Source organism: Lutra lutra, chromosome 9 (assembly GCF_902655055.1).
Source record: "Lutra lutra chromosome 9, mLutLut1.2, whole genome shotgun sequence".
NCBI lineage: Eukaryota > Metazoa > Chordata > Mammalia > Carnivora > Mustelidae > Lutra > Lutra lutra.
In genome coordinates this window covers 97131093-97143907 of record NC_062286.1, presented here as the reverse complement: position 1 = coordinate 97143907, position 12815 = coordinate 97131093, and the positions used below count along the sequence as shown (strand labels likewise).

The 12815-nt window shown below is 38.6% G+C and overlaps 1 protein-coding gene across 3 annotated transcripts in view; it reads left to right on the top strand.

The window, feature by feature from the left end:
• The window catches only part of KIZ (kizuna centrosomal protein), a 139150-nt gene that overhangs the window by 56419 nt on the left and 69916 nt on the right, over nucleotides 1-12815 (top strand). For all 3 annotated transcript variants that reach the window (XM_047745724.1, XM_047745723.1, XM_047745722.1), the window contains one exon: nucleotides 83-401. In XM_047745724.1, the coding sequence (XP_047601680.1) occupies nucleotides 83-401 (319 nt within the window). The remainder of the gene's footprint in view (nucleotides 1-82; nucleotides 402-12815) is intronic.

Genomic DNA, 12815 nt, shown 5'->3' with positions numbered 1-12815 from the left:
TTCTACCTGTGAGGCAGAACATGTTTACCTCGCTTCTCCCAGAAGTTAGTGATCGGTAATCTATGCGTATCTCCTCTTACAGATCATCTTCCTCCCAGGGAACCAGAGTCACAGAAACCCTTCAGAAAAATGCAGGAAGAGCAGGAGGAGAAAAGTTTGAGCAGCAGCAGCAGTGACCTCACAGTCTCTGTAAGTGAAGATGATCTCATTTTCAAGAGTCCAGAACCACAGCCAAATCCGAGTGACAAGATGGAAGGAGAAGATGGAATAGAGGCCTTAAAATTAATCCACTCTGAGCAAGAAAGAGATGCCCTATCCACCAAAAAACATAATTGTATTTTGCAAAACCTAAGCTCTCCTGATTCAAAAAAGGAATCCTCCACTAACTCACCAACAAGAGAGTAAGCCATTCAATTTTTCTTTTTTTTACTGTTCTGTTTTTAATTATAGACATTTTTAGAGACTATTCCACTGAATGTATTATTGAATCCTCAGCCATGGATGGATAAGTTCCTTAAGTCTCATAAACAGTCTTTTAGATAAGGTCTGATTTTTCTTTTCTTTTTTTTAATGAAATAGCTTTAAAAGTCTGAATATCATTGAATTATGGTGATTGGCAGTTTTTAATTATATCCAAACAATCTCTAGTTAATTTTAAGTCATTCCTCCCACACCCTGCCTTACAGCCTTTTAGAAAAGAAATCATTTTTGAAGTTGTGTTTAACACAGGTGACAAATAGTTAAACTTAGTAGGAGTTCATCTTTAGAGGCTAAGAACTTTGTATCGGATTAATTTGCTTAATCCTTTTATTCCTTGCCATGGTATCATATGGTTAAGTATGAGTTTACAAGTTCTGTTACAAGTATTTCTAAGTCAGCTTTCCTTTTCTGAATGTAAAAATGAGGACACTGGAATCTTTAATGTTAAATAGTAACAACATCCATGTTATGCATTCTGAGCACTTAGAATATTCACCTTATCGGGGCGCCTGGATGACTCAGTCGGTTGAGAGTCTGACTTTTGGTTTCGGCTCAGGTCATGGGATAGAGCTGTCTTAGCATTGGGCTCTGTGCTTAGTAGGGAGTCTGCTTGAAAAATTCATTCCCTCTGCCCCTTCCCCCATTCATGCATGCACATTCTCTCTCTCTAAATAAGTCTTTAAAAAATAATATCTAACTCATTGGGACGCCTGGATGGCTCAGTTGGTTGGACGAATGCTTTTGGCTCAGGTCATGATCCCGGAGTCCCGGGATCGAGTCCCGCATCGGGCTCCCAGCTCCACGGGGAGTCTGCTTCTCCCTCTGACCTTCTCCTCGCTCATGCTCTCTCTCACTGCCTCTCTCTCAAATAAATAAATAAAATATTTTAAAAAATAATAATATCTAACTCATAAAAGCTGATTTATGATTTTTACTACTGACTTGTATAGAGAGCATAGAAACTGTTAGAAAACCAATTCTGCGATAAAAAGTAGCATCACATCTCTTGTAGGGATAGAAGGAACCTAAGTAAACAACCTAAGGTAGATCTCATCTTTTAAAAACAGGGAAACCAAGGCCAGGAACATAGGAATGACATTTGAGCCATTCCGGGAGACCTATACAGCCTACCTCCCCAGCCTCCATGCTACCTCCAGGGCTTTCTTTTATACCGCAATGGTGTCACTCTTTCTTTTCAAGCATCTCAGCAACAGTGAAAAACTAAGTAGGCATTCTTGCCTATCAGGGTATATATTCTCTTTTAGAGCACTGTTATCCTTTTCAACATAGTGCTTTTTACCACTCATAATCTACTTATGTGAAAAAGTTTAATTATAGTCTGATTGGCCTCAAGCTGGCATTCAAGAAATATTTACTAAGAGCACCCCGAAGTACAAAGTACTTGCACTATGGATGGAAGAACTGACAAGTTTCCTGTCCTGGTTTGTTGTTGCAAAGGCAAGCCAAATGGGTTTGTCTAGTCATAATACTTCTCTCCCATCAAAGGTATTACATCATACATCATCAGAAACTTTATTACTAGAGATAAAATGATCTATTTTGGGTTTTGTATTCACAGGCTTCTTTTTATAGCAACTCATTGGCCAAGTTGGTACTTTGGTAGGCTAACCAGGGGGCTAGTGTACTTACTCAGGATTCATTCTTTTTTTGAGATGAAAAACATTGAGTATGTGTGTATACATAAACAATGTCAAAAACATTGAGTATATGCATGGAATTAAGAGCATTCTATCTCTCTTTCTCCTATATGAATGCCTTTTTCCTGTGACCTTAAAGCCAAGCTCCTTGGAATATGGGGATATGGTTTTCCAAAATTTATTGGGAAATATGGGCACTTGGGGAATTTTTATATATTTGCCTTAAAAGAACGCCCCCAGAATGGAAGGTCATTCAGCACTGGTTGATATTTGTGCTATCAGATTTGAGCCTATTGATTTTTTGTGGTGCAAGTACTCCCCATGAATACGCTGAAAGTGGTTTTATTTTTTTTTTTTATTTTTTTTAAGGATTTTATTTATTTATTTGACAGAGATCACAAGTAGGCAGAGAGGCAGGCAGAGAGAGAGAGGAGGAAGCAGGCTCCCTGCTGAGCAGAGAGCCCGATGCGGGGCTCTATCCCACGACCTGGGATCATGACCTGAGCTGAAGGCAGAGGCTTTAACCTACTGAGCCACCCAGGCACCCCAAAAGTGGTTTTAAATGATGCTGGTTAACCTGCTGAGATTCCCACTGCTTTTGAGGCTCTACTTTGTCTTTCTTATTATTTAGCTTGAGCTACTCTTCTTTGCTCTAAGGGTTAATTATTAATCTGGGGTTATAATCATATTTATAGAGCTGACACTGTGACCTCAAAGGTTCATTACCTCGGTCTACTTTAGGGTCTTTTGGGGGCTTAGAGAAAAGTCATTTGAATGAATTTTAGTTAACAAAGATGAGGAGGTGGGACAAAGGCAGACACATAGGAAGATACAAACAGAAAACCATTACCTCTGATGATGATAGTTCTGATGTTTTAGCACATCTCTGTGCCAACTGAATTGCTGTGTTTGGACATAAAACTTGGTCTTTAGCTTCCTGGCAGTAAAGGTGAAAAGAGGAGTACAGTATGCTGAATAGTTTCCATCTGAGGGGAAAAATGAAGCCAAGGATGATTTTTGTGTTATTTGGTTTTTGTTTTGTTCAGAAAAAAATTGAATGGCTCTTTTGAAATATAGTTCACATACCATACAATCCACCCATTTGAAGTGTACAATTCAAGGGTTTGGTGTATATTACATTACTGATTTGTAAAAATTGTGCTATAATATAAAAAATATTTAAAAAGTACCACCTTAAGCATATAATTTAGTGTCAGCACCATATCGTGCAACCATCACCACTATTTCCAAAAGTTGTTCCTCACCCCAAATATAAACTCCATAATCAGGAAGCAGTGACTCTCCATTCTTTCCTCCTCCCAGTCTCTGGTAACCTCTAATCTACTTTCTGTCTATGAATTTGTCAATTCTGTTGGTAATTATACAATATTTGACCTTTTGTGTCTGGCTTATTTCAGTTAGCATAAGGTCTTTGAAGTTCATACAGGTTGTTGCAAATATCAGAACTTCTTTCTATTTTATGGCTAAGTAATATTCCAGCATATGGATATACCACATTTTATATATCCACTCATCTGTTGATGGACACTTGGGTTGCCACTACCTAAAAGCCAAGTGTTTTTGAGAAGCTTCATAACCCAATCCCATGGCTACTTCCAGATATTGAATTCTGGATTCCTTCATCACAGGTTATAATTAACCCTTCTCATAAGAAAGCATACTAAATGAACTGAGGGGAAAAAAAAAATGTCCAAAAGAATCTTGCTATTCTTTAAGAGTAAATAGTTTGCTGCAAACGTTGGTACAAAGCTCCATGATTTAAAACACCAGAAATTTATTACTTTTCACGTATCAGGTGGTTTGGCCCAGTGTCATTTGGGGCCATAGGGATAATTTGGCCATGAGCCCCTCTTCATCCAGGAGAGTAGTTCACCCTGTCACCTGGTGGTGGTAGCAGAGTTCCCAAGACAGCAAGACAGCAAGCCCCAGGGCCCAAGTGCTTTTAGAATGTCTGCCTGAGCCACATTCATTCCTATCCTATGGCTAAAGAAAGTCACAGGCCCCAGCCCAGATTCAACAGGTGAAAAAGTAAAGAGATCACCTCTTGATGGAAATAAGTGGCAGAGTCACATTATAAAAAGTGTGTGTAGTGGAGGAGACACACAGGAAAGGGCAGTTTATGGTCATTTTTTGCAAGCCACCACAGTACCTTAGGACAAATTCAAAGGAAGATAAACTCAGTGTGAGTTCAAAGGGCAGGAAAAGTTTTGCACAGGTGTTCATGCAGCATCTTGAAGGCTGTTGAGGCTTTGAGTAAGAAGGCAGTAGAAAGAGGCGAGTTAGATATGGAGGAAGAGTGCAGAAAGGCACATAGATGGAGAAAGCACAGAGGGCAAGGGAGGGCAGAGCCTAGGGTGTGACTGAGGCTCACTGAACAGGACTCCTTAAAGAAAAGGTTTAAAATGGTGCCTGACATGTGGCCAGGAACAGGCCTAGAATCAGGTTAATGAATTCAGAGTTCATTTTCTACCTTTTGCACAACTGCTGAAGGGTAGTATGGTGTGTAACTTCACTTAGGAAGATTAATCTGACATGATTAGTCTCATCAGAAAACTAATCATCCACAATGAGGTAGGCAGAATTCTGAGGTGGTTCCCAAGAGTCCTGCCTCCTGGGTGCACTCTGTCTCATCCATTTGCCTTGAGTGTGGGTGGGACTGTGCATCTGATGGATTTCCCTCCCACAATTAGTCTATATTATATGATAGACATGAGGATTTTGCAAATATGATAAAGTCCCAAATCAGTTGCTTTTGAGCTAATCAAAAAGGAACTATCCAGAGTGGGCCTGACCTAAGCAGATCAGCCTTTACAAGGGCTTGGGTCTTATGAAGTCAGAGATTCAAAGCTGCTGGATACTCTCCTATTTGCCTTGAAAGAGCAAACTTGCCATTTGCGAAGAAGGCCAGAAGGCAAGAAACAGTTCACAGGAGGTTCATTTGCCAACAACCAGTGAGCTTGGAGGAAACCCAAAGTTAGACAAGATTGCAGACCTGGCCACTGCCTTGATTTCTGCTTGGTGAGACTGAGTGAAAGACTCCACTAGCCTAGGGGTGCCTGGGTGTCTTATTTGGTTAAGCACCTACCTTTGGTTTCAGCTCAGGTCATGATCTCAGGGTCATGAGATCCAGGCCTGTGTTGGCCTCTGTGCTCAGGGAGAATCTGCTTGAGATTCTCTCTCTCCCTCTGCAACTTGCCCCGCTTATGTGCTCACTCTCTCTCTCTCTCTCATTATGCTTATGGTACTATATTTAGGTATAATATCACCTAGATTTTCTCTTATGTTATCTTCTAGAAATAGTTTACATTTAGATCTGTGATCCATTTTGGGTTAATTTTTGTGAATGGCAAAAGATCAGTTTCCAGATTCATTTTGTCTTTTTGCTTGTAGTTGTCTTATTTGTTCCAGTACCATCTGTTCATAAGACTGTCCTTTTTCCATTGAAGAGTTGAGTAGTTTATTTGTGTAGATCTGTTTCTGGACTTTCTATTCTATTGAACAGATCCACTGATCTGTCACCAGTACTAATACCGTCTTCATTATAGTAGTTTTGTAGTAAATCTTGAAGTCATCTAGTATTAGTCCTCTGACCTTGCTCTTCTTCAGTATTGTATTGGCTCCTATAGGTCTTCTGCTTTTCATATAGACTTTAGAATCAGTTTTTCATTATCCAGAAAAATAACTTGCTAAGATTTTGATTGATATTGTATTGAACCCGGAGTTGGATTCAAAGGGACACCTGGCTAGCTCAGTCAATAGAGCATGTAGTTTTGGATCTCAGGTTCGTGATTTCCAGGCCCACATTGGGTGTGGAGCCTACTTTAAAACAAGAAGGAAGGAGGTAGGTAAGTGGAAGGAAGGAAGGAAAGAGGGAGAGGGGGGCAGGGAGGGTGGGAGAGATGGAAAGAAGGGAGAGAGAAAGGGGGGAAGAGAAAAGGAGAGAAATAAAAGATACAGACTTAGGAATTCAAGTTGAGAAAAACTGATATCTTAAAAATCTTGAGACTTCCTATGCCTGAACATGGATATCTCTTCATTTATTTGATCTTTGGTTTTTTTCATCAGTTTTGTAGTTTTCTTCTGGTAGTTCTTCTACGTATATACTGTTTATTTATTCTTAAGTATTTTTCCTCTTTGGTGCTAATTTAAATATTTGTGTTTTTAATGTCAAAATCCAGTTGTTCATTGCTGCTATATAAGAAAGCAGTTGACTTTAAAAAGTTTACATTCAACTTAATTAAATTACTGTATTATTATTTCAGAGGTAGAAGTCAGTGATTCAACAGTTGTATATAACACCCAGTGCTCATTACTTTAAGTGCCCTTCTTAATGTCCATTACCCAGTTACCCCATCGCCCCACCCACTTCCCCTCCAGCAGCCCTCAGCTTGTTCCTATAGTTAAGAATCTCTTATGGTTTGTCCCCCTCTCTGTTTTAATATTTTATTTTTCATGCCCTTCCCCATATTCATATATTTTATTTCTTAAATTTCACAGATGAGTGAAATCATATGGTATTTGTCTTTCTCTGACTGACTTATTTCAGTTAACATAATAACCTCTAGTTCCACCCACATCACTGCAAATGGCAACATTACATTCTTTTTGATGGCTGAGTAATAGTCCATTGTGTGTGTGTGTGTGTGTGTGTGTGTGTGTGTGTGTGTGTGTGTGTGTGTCTATACCACATCTTTTTTGTCCATTCATCTGTCTATGGACATCTGGGCTCTTTCCATAGTTTAACTATTGTGGACATGGCTGCTATAACCAATCGGGTGCAGGTGCCCCTTTGAATCACTTTGTTTGTATCCCTTGCATGAATTCCTAGTGGTGCAATTGCTGGGTAGTAGGGGAACTCAATTTTTAACTTTTTGAGGAACCTCCATACTGTTTTCCAGAGTGACTGCACCAGTTTGCATTCCACCAACAATGTAAGAGGGTTCTCCACATCCTCACCAACATCTGTTATTTCCTTAGTTGTTAATTTTAGCCATTCTAACCAGTGTAAGGTGGTATCTCATTGTGGTTTTGATTTGTATTTCCCCAATATCAAATGATGCTGAGCATTTTTTCATGTGTCTCTTGGCTATTTGCATGTCTTCTTTGGAGAAATGTCTGTTTATGTCTTCTGCCGATTTCTTGACTGGTTTTCTGTTTTTTGGGTGTTGAGTTTGATAAGTTCTTTATAGATTTTAGATGCTAGTATTTTATCTGATAAAACATTCGCAAATATCTTCTCCCATCCCGTAGGTTGCCTTTTGGTTTTGTTTCCTTTGCTGAGAAAGCAGCTGACGTTTATATATTAACCTTATATCCTGCAACATTCCTATAATTATTATTAGCTCCAGGAGTTTTTGTTGTTGATTCTTTAGGATTTTCAACATACATAAACATGTCATCTGTGAATAATAGTTTTATTTCTTTTTTCTCAATCTATATGCCTTTTATTTTCTTTCTTATTGCATTAGCTAAGAATTCTAGTACAGTGTTGAACAGGAGTAGTGAGAGGAGCCATTCTTGCCGTGTTGCTGATCTTATGGGGAAAGCGTCTGGTTCTTTGACATTAAATATAATGTGAGCTGTAGGTTTTTGTTCTTGATCTGTTGAAGAATATCTGTTCTTACCAAGTTGGAGAAATTTCCCTTTATTCTTGGTTCACTGAAAGTTTTTATCATGAATGGGTGTTGACTTTTGTTATATGCTTTTTCTGCACCTAATGGTACAATCATACCATTTTTCTTCTTTACCTTGGGATGTGATGGATTACATTCATTGATTTTCAAGATTTTTTTTAATTTTTTTTTATTTATTTTATTTTATTTATTTGACAGACAGATCATAAGTAGGCAGAGAGAGAGAGGAGGAGGAGGCAGGCTCCCCGCCGAGCAGAGAGCCCAATGCGGGACTCGATCCCAGGACCCTGAGATCATGACCTGAGCCGAAGGCAGAGGCTTTAAACCACTGAGCCACCCAGGCGCCCACATTCATTGATTTTCAAATAATTGAACCAGCCTTCTGTACCTGGTATAAAATCCAACTGGTCATGATGTGTAATTTTTTTAACACATTCTTAGATCAAGTTTGTCAATACTTTTTTAAAAGATTTTTTATTTCTTTATTTAACAGAGAGAGATCACAAGTAGTCAGAGAGGCAGGCAGAGAGAAGGGGGGTGGGAAGCAGACTCCCTGCTGAGCAGAGAGCCTGATGCGGGGCTCAATCCCAGGACCCTGAGATCACGACCTGAGCCCAAGGCAGAGGCTTAACTCACTGAGCCATCCATGCGGCCCCAATATTTTTTTTTAAGATTTTATTTACTTAGTAGAGAGAAAGAGCACAAGCAGGAGGAGTGGGAGGCAGAGAGAGAGGGAGAGGGAGAAGCAGGACCCCATGCAGAGCAGGGAGCCCAGCCCAGGGGCTCAATCATAGGAACCTGAGATCATGACCTGAGTGAAGGCAGACACTTAACAGACTAGAGCCACCCAGGTGCCCAGTTTGCCAATAATTTTTGAGAATTTTGCATTTATGTTCATGAGAGATAGTGATCTATAGTTTCCTTTCTTATAATGTCTTTATCTAGTTTTGGTGTAAGGGTAATTCTAGCCTTACATAATGAGTTAGGAGTATTCTTTGGCTTCTATCCTCTGAAGAAGATTCTGTAGAGAGTTGGTATAATTCTTCTTTAATGTTTGGCAGAATTTGCCAGTGAACTAATCTGCCCCTGGTACTTTCTGTTTTAAAAGATTATCAATTACTAATTCAATTTCTTTCACATATATAGTTCTATTAACGATTGTCGGTTTCTCTTTATGTAAGGTTTGGTAGATTGTGTTCTTCTAGGAATTGGTTCATTTCATCTTTATCAAATTTGTGAGTATAGAGTTATTTATACTGTTCCTTTATTATCTCTTTAATGCACACAGAATCAATAATGATTGTCTGCCATTCATTCAAACATTTGAATATTTTCTTTTTTTCCCTGTGGTTAGCCTTATATTATGGGTTGAATGTTTGTGTCTCCCAAAATTCATATGTTGAGGGGTTCCTGGGTGGCTCAGTCAGTTAAGTATCCGCCTTCCACTTAAGTCATGGTCCCAGGTTCCTAGGTTTGAGCCCGGTGCTAGGCTCCCTATTCATTTGGGAGCCTGCTTCTCCCTCTCCTTCTGCTTGCTGCTCCCCTGCTTCTGCTCTCTTTGTCTCTGTCTAGCAAATAAATAAATAAAAACTTTATTAAAAAAATTCATAAGCACTGGAAATTGAAGCTCCAGTGCTGCAAGTGTGACTATATTTAGAGATATGGCCTATGAAGAGGTCATCTAGGTTAAATGAGGTCATAAAAAAGAGGCTTTAATCCTATAAGACTGGAGCCCTTACAAGAAGAGGAAGAGAAACCTGGATAGATGTTTATCCATTTTGTTGGCTTTTCTTTTTTCAAAGAAACAGTTTTTTGTTTTGTTGATTTCCTCTATTGTTTTCCTGTTTTCAATTTCATTGATTTCTTCTGTAAATTTTATTATTTCTTTTCTTCTGCTTACTTTGGAAAATCTCTTCTTTTTTTTCTAGTTTTCTAAGATGGAAGCTTAGATTGATGATTTTAGACCTTTCTTCTTTTCTAATATATGTGTTCAGTGCTGTAAATTTCCCGTAAGCCCTGCTTTTGGTACATCCCACAAATTTTGATAATTTATGCTTTCATTTTCACTTGGTCGAAATATTATTTAATTTCTCCTGAAACATCTTCTTTGACCCATGTGTTCTTCAGAAATGTGTACTTTTAATGTCCAAATATTTTGAGATATCCTAACTATGTTTCTGTTATTGATCTTTAGTTCAATTCCACTGTGGTCTGAGGGCGTACTTTCTATGAATTCTGTTCTTTTAACTTCTTTGGGGTGTGTTTAATGACCCAGAATATGGTTTGCCTTGGCAAATGTTCCATGTGAGCTTGAGAAGAATGTGTATTTTGCTGTTGTTAAGTGACATATCCTATAAATATGTCAGTTGGATCCAGTTGACTAATGGTGCCCTTCATATCAGCTATATTCTTGCTGCTTGTTTACCTGCTGGATATGCCAAGTTACAGACAGAGGTGTGTTGAAGTATTCAATTGTAATGATTGATTTACCTGTTTCTCCTTGCAGTTCTATCAGTTTTGCCTATGTATTTTGGTTCTCTTTTGTTGGGTACATACACATTAGGGGTTTTGTGATATTCCTAGGTGTAGTTTTTTGAATATTTATCCTGCTTCATGTTCTCTGATCTTCCTGAGTCTGTAGTTTGGTGTCTGTCATTAACTTTGGAGAATTCTTGCCCATTATTACTTCAAATATTTCTTCTGTTCCTTTCTCTCTTCTTCTGATACTCCCATTATTTGAATGTTACACCCTTTGTAATTACCTCACAGTGCTTGGATATTCTGTTCCTTTTTCTTTTTTTTTTTTTTTTCATTGTTCTTTCTCTTTGTATTTCATTTTGGGAGGTTTGTACTAACGTTATCTTCTGGCTCATTGATTCTTTCCTTAGCTAAGTACAGTCTGCTTGTGAGCCCATCACTGATATTTTGTTTTGAATTGGATGTTTATGTTTTTGGTTTTGAAATTAAGCAGACCATTTTAAATTAATTATTATTTTTAAATCCTTGTATGAAGGAATCAAATTGTTGTTCTTATAATTATAGTACCCTAATTGAAAATCATGTTCTATTATTCTATTTTGATTCAACCAGAATATTTTGAATGCCTCTTAGGCCCAAAGCTCTGTATTGTGCAGTATGGGATTGTGGCAACTTAAAATATGGCCACAAATTCTTTTTTTTTTTTTTAATTTTTAATTTTTTAATAAACATATAATGTATTATTAGCCCCAGCGGTACAGGTCTGTGAATCACCAGGTTTACACACTTCACAGCACTGCCATAGCACATATCCTCCCCAATGTCTGTAACCCCACCACCCTCTCCCGACCCCCCTCCCCCCAGCAACCCTCAGTTTGTTTTGTGAGATTAAGAGTCTCTTATGGTTATCGGGATCTCTCCCGATCCCATCTTGTTTCATTTATTCTTTTCCTACCTCCCAAACCCCCCACATTGCATCTCCACTTCCTCAAATCAGGGAGATCATATGATAGTTGTCTTTCTCTGATTGACTTATTTTGCAAGCATAATACCCTCTAGTTAAAACCATGTCGTCACAAATGGCAAGATTTCATTTCTTTTGATGGCTGAATAGTATTCCATTATATATATATACCACTTCTTTATCCATTCATCTGTTGATGGACATCTAGGTTCTTTCCATAGTTTGGCTATTCTGGACATTGTTGCTATAAACATTTGGGTGCCTGTCCCTACATTTGTATCTTTAGGGTAAATACCCAGTAGTGCAATTGCAGGGTCATAGGGTAGCTCTATTTTCAACTTTTTGAGGAAACTCCATGCTGTTTTCTCGAGTGGTTGCATCAGCTTGCATTCCCACTGACAGTGTAGGAGGGTTCCCCTTTCTCCGCATCCTTGCCAGCATCTGTCATTTCCTGACTTGTTCATTTTAGCCATTCTGACTGGTGTGAGGTGGTATCTCATTGTGGTTTTATTTGTATTTCCCTGATGCTGAGAGATGTGGAGTACTTTTTCATGTGTCTGTTGGCCATATGGACGTCTTCTTTGCAGAAATGTCTGTTCATGTCCTCTGCCCATTTCTCGATTGGATTATTTGTTCTTTGGGTGTTGAGTTTGCTAAGCTCTTTAAAGATTTTGGACACTAGCCCTTTATCTGATATGTCATTTGCAAATATCTTCTCCCATTCTGTCAGTTGTCTTTTGGTTTTGTTAACTGTTTCCTTTGCTGTGCAAAAGCTTTTGATCTTGATGGAATCCCAATAGTTCATTTTTGCTCTTGCTTCCCTTGCCTTTGGCGACGTTCCTAGGAAGAAGTTGCTGTGGCTGAGGTCGAAGAGGTTGCTGCCTGTGTTCTCCTCAAGGATTTTGATGGATTCCTTTCTCACATTGAGGTCCTTCATCCATTTTGAGTCTATTTTCGTGTGAGGAAATGGTCCAGTTTCATTTTTCTGCATGTGGCTGTCCAGTTTTTCCAACACCATTTATTGAAGAGGCTGTCTTTTTTCCATTGGACATTCTTTCCTGCTTTGTCGAAGATTAGTTGACCATAGAGTTGAGGGTCTATTTCTGGGCTCTCTATTCTGTTCCATTGATCTATGTGTCTGTTTTTGTGCCAGTACCATACTGTCTTGATGATGACAGCTTTGTAATAGAGCTTGAAGTCTGGAATTGTGATGCCACCAACTTTGGCTTTCTTTTTCAATATTCCTTTGGCTATTCAAGGTCTTTTCTGGTTCCATATAAATTTTAGGATTATTTGTTCCATTTCTTTGAAAAAATGGATGGGATTTTGATAAGGATTGCATTAAATGTGTAGATTGCTTTAGGTAGCATAGACATTTTCACAATATTTGTTCTTCCAATCTATGAGCACAAAACCAATTTTTGTATTTTGTTTTTGTATTCTGCACCTTTACTGAGTCATCAGAATATAAATGCATTTTAAATCATATAACCTGAAAACAGCCCAAGCTTGACCGATATCCAAGGTCAGGAAGATAACAGGAATCAACAAAGGAATCTGAGACAGGCTGCAGGGAAGAAC